At 33.2% G+C, this 7,884-nt stretch overlaps 1 protein-coding gene across 1 annotated transcript; it reads right to left on the reverse strand.

Annotated features, from left to right (window-relative positions):
• Nucleotides 1–6,554: 6,554 nt before the first annotated feature.
• Nucleotides 6,555–7,484, reverse strand: LOC141516976 (olfactory receptor 4P4-like). The gene has a single exon (XM_074227924.1). The coding sequence runs from the start codon at nt 7,482–7,484 to the stop codon at nt 6,555–6,557; it is 930 nt and encodes a 309-aa protein (XP_074084025.1).
• Between the last annotated feature and the right edge of the window lie 400 nt (nt 7,485–7,884).

The following is a 7,884-nucleotide window of genomic DNA, read 5'->3' on the forward strand; positions in this document are numbered from 1 at the left end:
AAGATTAGCAAGGGCACAATATTAGATTAGAATAAGTTCTGCTTGTGCCTGTTAAATTCAAATGAAGTATCCAAGATGAGCAACAGATAAAATTTATGAAATAATAGAGAAATATGCTTTCTGATGTATTTTTGAAGAACAAAAATGGTGAATTGATAAAAAATTATCAACAAGATGGAAAGGGCCAAATTTAATCTAAAAGATTTGTCACAAATAAAGGGAATGAATTCTCATACCTTTAGACCAATACAAAATTAAATAAGCTATTATTAACATTTCAAGAAAAGGCAGCTTATTCAGGGACTTAGTCCCTCACCAAGATTCAAGATTTCTATCAGACTATAAGCATATTATGATATAAAAGTGTAATAATTGAAGAGGGAAAATATTCACTTAAACATATTCAACTAAACATATATTTCAACAAAACATATTCAAAGAAATATACATTTAGCATATATATACATACCTATTCACACATTAAATTATGTGCATATGTGTGTAAAAAAGATAGAAAGACAAATTGATAGAAAGATAGATAAATATCAAAGCTAAAGTCTGTAATAAAGGCAAGGGAATTTGAGGGATACTCACAGCATGAAGTCTTTAAGTGCCCCAAAAGAGGCAGAATGGACTGAGTCAAAACAGTAGCCAGGAGGGTGTCTAAGGTAAGGTACTTTATAAGGAATCTATTACATAAATTATTTTGCATAAAAATAGTAAGCTCATAGACAGAGTTGTGAATGATGGGGTGTAGTAATCTCTGTTCATGATAGCAAGTCATTGGTGCTGTACCTACAAAGGACTGACCCCAACTATTTAGGACTTCCTCCAAATATGGGGTTAGGTTCAGGTAACCCCACTGATGACTTCACTCAGTGTAATACACAGACAGACAGACAGATAGGCAGATGAATGGACAGGCTGATGGACTGATGGATGGGTGGATGGAGGGAGTGACGGACAGACACATGGTAGATGGATGGACCGGTGGATGGCGATTTGTATGTATATGTATACAGACGTATATATGCATATGCATGTATACATGTTTTGATAGTTTATATATTGTTTGCATTATACACACACATGGGGGGCTGTTCATTTTCACTGAAATAATTGTTTCCCTCAAAAATCTCTCATATGCAATCGATACAGAAATTTGTATATATGGATACACATGTATGCTTATAGTCACAAAATCTACAATTTAGCAAAGTAAGGAAGGTGTTACTTTTCAAAACAATGGATAGATAGGAAGACAGATAAATAGGAATATATAACTTCAAAGTAAATGAAGACTCATGAAAGATAAATTAGATTTTGATCAAATTATTTGATGAAATAATCTGTTTTAATAGAAATATTTTCATAAAAATCATGCTTGTTGAAAATGTTCATACTCCTAATAATCAGAATGAGAAATAATTTTGGAATAATCAATGTGTATTTGATTTGATTTACTAAGTTTAATTGTAAAAGGGCTCTTTCTTTCCTTCATTCCTTTCTCTTTTGCCTTTCTTTCCAACTTCCCTTCCTCCCTGCACTTAATTTTTCAGTCTTCCTAATCTGTCACTTTTCTATTCAATGACTCTGACATCCTTGCATTTCCTCAAAGCAGACACTCCATGTCTTGACTTCACACAATTTCTTTGATGATTCCCCATGTCTCAAATATTCTCCTTTTCATCTTTTCTCATAATTTACTTGGAGTCATGCAAATCTGAATTAAATCAGTTTTATCTCATGAATTCTTTTCTAACATTCTCTTATTTATTATTATCGCCTTCCTTTTCATAATTGGTTATTATTTATCCTGTGCAGATCTTTTTTTTATATTTCTCTTGTTGTAGTTTTTAGCCTTTGAACTCTTTGAGAATGGGGGCTATCTTGTATCTCTTTTTGTATCCTCAACGTTTATTACAATGCTTAGAATAGGTTATTCATAAACTTTTATTTTTACCTAAGAATACTCATCTCTGAGAATGTTAAGAAGCAGTTTATGATCTATTTATTTCTCTTTAAATTTTATTGCAATCAAAAGTAAAATGGTTCCTTCTACTGAGTATTCAAGAAAAAAATAAAACATAGAAAAGAATTAGGCCTGATATAAGGTAATAGAATTATTAATAGCCTTTGTGTTTAACAAAAAGGCTATTTCTGAGACTGTGCATTTCTCTTGGAACATATGGGTACCAACTCTAAAGTTTGATACTTATGACCTTTGGGGAAGGACTGTTATTATTATTTTAATTGCATGTGTTGTTAGATATTATGAAGAGAAAAAAGACATAAGTCATCAACTGGTCTTATTTGGCTGTTGAAAAAGAACTAAAAAGACAAGTATATGTGTGAAGATAGCTAAAGGGCATCAAAGAAAATGGGATGATTTTATAGTTGGCCCTTCCCCTAGGTATTGCAGACCTTTGAAAAGAGAAGCATTTTAGATGTAGCATAAAGTGTTGTGTAATAGAAAAAAAGATAAGGCAGATTACCTATTTCTTTCAGTACAAAAGTCTCTATTGAATATGCATTTATTTTTTCCTTTTTTATTTCCTTTTTGGTTTTGCAAAGCTTTAGTGCTAAGTGCCTTGTCCTAGGTCACTTGGATAGGTAATTAGCAAGTATCTGAGTCTTGGTTTGAAATCATGTCCTCCTGACTCCAGGACTGGGCCACCTAACTGCCTCCTTGAATATGCACTACCGAAGGCAGTATATTTCACTCATCTAAATACATGGTTTTTATTGAAGATGCTTAAAATAAAGCCTAGTAACATAATGAAGTAGACTAACATGAAAAGCCCTGCTTGTCTTAATTCCTATTTCACATGAGTGAGAGTTTCTTCCATTGATTGGCTGAAAAACTGCTTATATCCTTAAAAGTGGGGGGGGGATTGAAATGTCTTGGGTAGAGCCAAGATGGTGGAGAGAATCTAGAAAATTCCTGGAGCTATTTACAATCAAACTCTGAAACAACTTTAGATGAAATCTCTAAACTGGCCCTAAAGTTATAGAACCCCCCCCCAAAAAAAAAGACAGAGTAAAACATTTCAGCTTAAGAACAATCCTAAGTGTGTAAAAAGGTGGGGAGAAGCCAGCAAAGATGAGGATTTGGGAAACCCATGGGTGGTTCTTAGTCACAGTGCAGCATGGTTAAAACACTACTTCCCAGCTCAACAGGACAGAGGTACAGAAAGCCATCATTGAAATGCCCAGGATTAGCATGAATGCAAACACCAATCCCAATAACACTGGTGGGACAGGAAGGATTGGGTCATCTAGCAAGAATAGCAATAAGTGACATTTTCCTTAAATTAATAAGCAATATCTATCTGAAATGATCCATAAGCATTATATGTAATGGCAATAAGCTACAGGTGTTCCCAATAAAATTAAGGAGGAAAAAAGAATGCCCATTATCATTACTATTATTAAATAATTTGTTAGAAATATTAGCTTTTGCAGTAAGAGAACAAAAGAGACTATGAAAAATTAGATGGAAAATATTCTCTGTCTTTGCAGGTAATATAATGGCATGCTTAAAGAATATGAGAATATCAACTAAAAAGCTACACGAAATAATTTTTTCAAAGTGGCATATAAAATAAATATACAATAATCATCAATATTTTAAAATACTACCCACTATGTCCAGCAGTAAAAATAAAAAGGCAAATTTTATTTAAATGTACTGTAGACAACATAATATACTAGGGAATCCTTCTGCCAGGAAAAAGCCAGCAATAATATAAACATAATTGAAAAATATTTTTCATGTGAATAACATTAGATCTAATCAATTGGAAAAAAAGGCTATTTCTCAAGAATAGATTGAGTTAATGAAATAAATATACAATTCTACTTATAATTCTTCCATGATTAAATTATTTGTTCATTGCTATATCAAAAAAGCAATAATTTTTTATAGAGATAAAATAATGACAAAATTCATCTGGAGTAATATAAAGTCAGGAATATGAAGAAAATTAATTAAAAAGAATGTATTGGATGATGGCCTATCTGTTCCAGATCTAAAACTATGTTATCAAGTGACAGTCATCAAAACTGCTTAGGACTGGTTAAAAATAGAGTAATGGATCAATGGATTAGAATAGGTACAAAAGAAGCAGTACAGAATGGCTATTGTAATCTACTGTTTGATAAACCCATAGAATCTAGTTTGGACGCAAAGAAATGATTATCTTGCAAAACCTCCTGTAAAACTGGAATATATTGTGAATGAAACTATGCCTAGTCCAGCATCTCATAGTTTATACCAAGAGAAGGTGAAAATGGGTACAGGATCAGACATAAAGAGTATATTGAGGGGCGGCTAGGTGGCGCAATGGATAGAGAACCGGCCTTGGAGTCAGGAGTATCTGGGTTCAAATCTGACCTCAGACACTTAATGATTACCTAGCTGTGTGGCCTTGGACAAGCCACTTAACCCCACTGCCTTGAAAAGAAAAAGAGTACATTGAAAGCCAATTAGGCAAACAATGGATAATCAATCTATCTGACAGCATGGAAGAATTTTGGACCAAATAAGAGGTAGAGATTTTTAAATTGCAAAATGGATAGTTTTGGATGCATTAAATTAAAAAGCTGTTGCATAAATAAAATCAAGACAGTCATAACAGGAAAGAATTCAGAAAGCAAGGAAAAAATATTTCCTTACAATTTTTCTTTACAATAGCTAGTATTTCTGCTAAAGAAATCATTTCTAAAATTAAGAGAAAACTGAGTCAAATATATAAGAATAAAAGTCATTATCTAATTGATATATGGTTAAAGGATAGGAAGGTTAAGTCTTCATATGAAGAAGTAAAAGCTATATATGGACCTATGAAAAATGCTATAAATAATTATTGATTAAAAAAGGAAGATTAAAACAACTCTAAAATATCACCTTACACTCATAACTTTGGTTAAAATGATGAAAAAAGGAAAATGAACAGTTTTAGAGAGAATGTGGAAAAATTGGGACACAACCGGTTGGTTGTGAATGGATCCGAATCTTGAGAGCAATTTGGCATCAAGTCCAAAGGACAATAAAACTGTGCATAACTTTGATCCAGCAATGCTAATACTAGTCTGAATCACAGAGAACATAAAAAAGTCAAAAAGAACCATAAAAAAAAAACATTTTAACAGCTATTTCTGCAATGGCAAATGATTGGAAATAATGGGAATGTCTAGTAATTGAGGAATAGTTCAACAAATTTTATCATATGAATGAAATAGAGTACAATTTTTCTTTAAGAAATAATGGACAAATAGACTTCAGAAATGTCTGGAAAGTCTGGCATGAACTGCTGATTGAAGTGAGCAGAACCAGGAGAACATTGAACACATCAACTAACACATTATGAGATGATCAACTATGATGGACTCATGTCCTTTCACCATTACAATGATCAAACAAAATTCTAAATGACTTGTGAAAGAAAATGCTTTCCATATTCCGAGAAAATTTATGGGATTCGAATGCAAAGAAAAGTTTATTGTATTCACTTTTTAAAACTTCTTTTATGTTGTTTTGAATTTTCTCATCCCCCCCCTTTAGTTCTTAGTGTTTTTTCCACCACAAGACTAAAAGGGAAATATGTTAACATGAGTATCATGTACAACTTATATCAGATTATTCACTGCCATGGTGTTGTTGGAGGAAAGGAATGTGACAGAAAACTGTGGAACTTAAAAGTTTACAAAAAAGATACATGCTTAAAATTATCATTGTGTGCAATTTTAAACAATGAAATAATTTATAAAAAAAAAAACTACTGGGGAACTGAGATAGTCATTCTCATTTTCCACTTCTACATTTTCTACGGGGTAAAGTTTCAGCCACAGAGTGGTCACCAAAAACTGAATGAACCATTGATGTGAGAAGGGAGTCTTCCTTCTCCTGCTCTCACTTTTACCATGAGACCCTGAGAAATGGATGTGGTATTAGTTTTATTCTGTTCTATTTCCCCTTTACATTTTCAAGTTTGAAGGATTAATCTCCATTAGACCTGGGAGGTTTTGATCTATGATGGGGGAAAAAAGAATTTTAGTCAGAATGTTGCATTGATCCAGTTCAGGAGGGAAAATTTGAAAAACCATGGAGGCCTGGTAATTTAGCCCAAAAGAAAGATTGAATTTGAAACTAGGATTATTCTGAATAACATTTGAGCTAATCTATGGATCTATGCCTCTTCCCTTGTCCAGAGAATGAAGTGGTAAAGTTATATGTTTAGCAATTTATCAGTCTTTGTTAAAACAATCCAATTGCTAATGTTTTCTGAAAATTGGTATACATGTGTCCAAAGTGATGCTTTAGTAGTAACAATCAAGGAGTCTATGGTTGCAGAAAGTCTAGCTAGCTAAAATCCCATTAAGGATTCAAAAGAACCATGAGAGAGCCATGAAATGAAGCATTTCTTAGCATTTCAGAGCCTGGGCAGACAGTGTTATCTAAGACATTAATTATTCACAAAAGTTTTATGATTGTTTCTTAACTGGGTGGCAATTAAAGAAAAAGAAAAATTACATGTAGAAATTCATTTGTTTTATTTCAATAAAGTATTCAATTCTCTGTACCACACTTTTCTCATTGCATTCTTCATTTCTGCATTTCTCAGTGTATAGATGAGGGGATTCAACATAGGCGCAATGACAGTGAAAAAAACTGAGAATTCTTTGTCATTATTTAGGGAATTGGGAGGGGGGATATAAATGACAATACAAGGTACAAAAAACAAAACAACAACCATGACATGGGAAGCACAGGTAGAGAGAGCTTTACGCCGGCCTTCAGCTGAATGATTCCTAAGGTGATATAATATGATGATATAAGATGCCACCAAAACGAGAAAGGTTGCCAAGACAACTATTCCAGTATTAGCAATGACTAAAAAACTAGCAACATGTGTGTCTGTGCAGGCAAGCTTTAAGAGGGGTTTTGAATCACACATATAGTGATCTATTTGATTTGGCCCACAGAATGGCAACTTCAGGATCATGAATAGTTGGGCACCAGCATGCCAAAATGCCACCACCCATGCAAGTAGGATCAGCATGTTACATCTCTTCCTGTTGACAATTGCCATGTAGTGTAAGGGTTTGCAGATGGCAACATAGCGATCAAAGGCCATTAATACTAGAATGAATATCTCCACACCTCCCAGGAAGTGAGAAGTGAAAAGTTGGGTCATGCAACAGTTGAATGAGATAGTCTTCCTTGAGGCAATTAAGTCCCTGATCAGCCTGGGAACTACAGTGGAAGTGAAGCATGGATCCATGAAGGACAAGTGCCAAAGAAAATAGTACATGGGTTGATGTATCAGATGGCTGTATGTGATGGTGATGAAGATAATGAAATTCCCCAGGAAAATTGCTAAGTAACAAGTCAAGAAAATGGAAAAACACATTATCTTCATTTCCTTGTTCATGAGCAGTCCCAGGAGTATAAATTCAGTGACATTATTATGACTTTCCATGTATTGAGAGAATGGAATGTCTATCCAGAAGTTAAATTAACCTGAAAATATAAAAGACATGATATAGCCTAGCTAATATCAAATGCAAAATTTAATGAAGGTAATGCCAAATGTTAAATCGGTACTGTAAGTCACACTATGTATTTCAATCCAATCTCATTTTTAATTATTTTTAAATGGGAGGATCAAGATAACTTTAGAATTGCCCATCTCATAGGAAAGTTTCTGAACTTCATTGTTCATTCAGCAATTATGTCTTTGCCAATAAAATTCATTGATATCTATTCTTTCAAAATTATGACATCAATTTTAAAGATATGACTGTAGTCTAGGAATACAAAGATCATATTTTAACATCATTAAAGTCCTTTTCTTCACAATGAGACTTTGACTATAATAA

Source organism: Macrotis lagotis, chromosome 3, assembly GCF_037893015.1.
Source record: "Macrotis lagotis isolate mMagLag1 chromosome 3, bilby.v1.9.chrom.fasta, whole genome shotgun sequence".
Taxonomy (NCBI): Eukaryota; Metazoa; Chordata; class Mammalia; order Peramelemorphia; family Peramelidae; genus Macrotis; species Macrotis lagotis.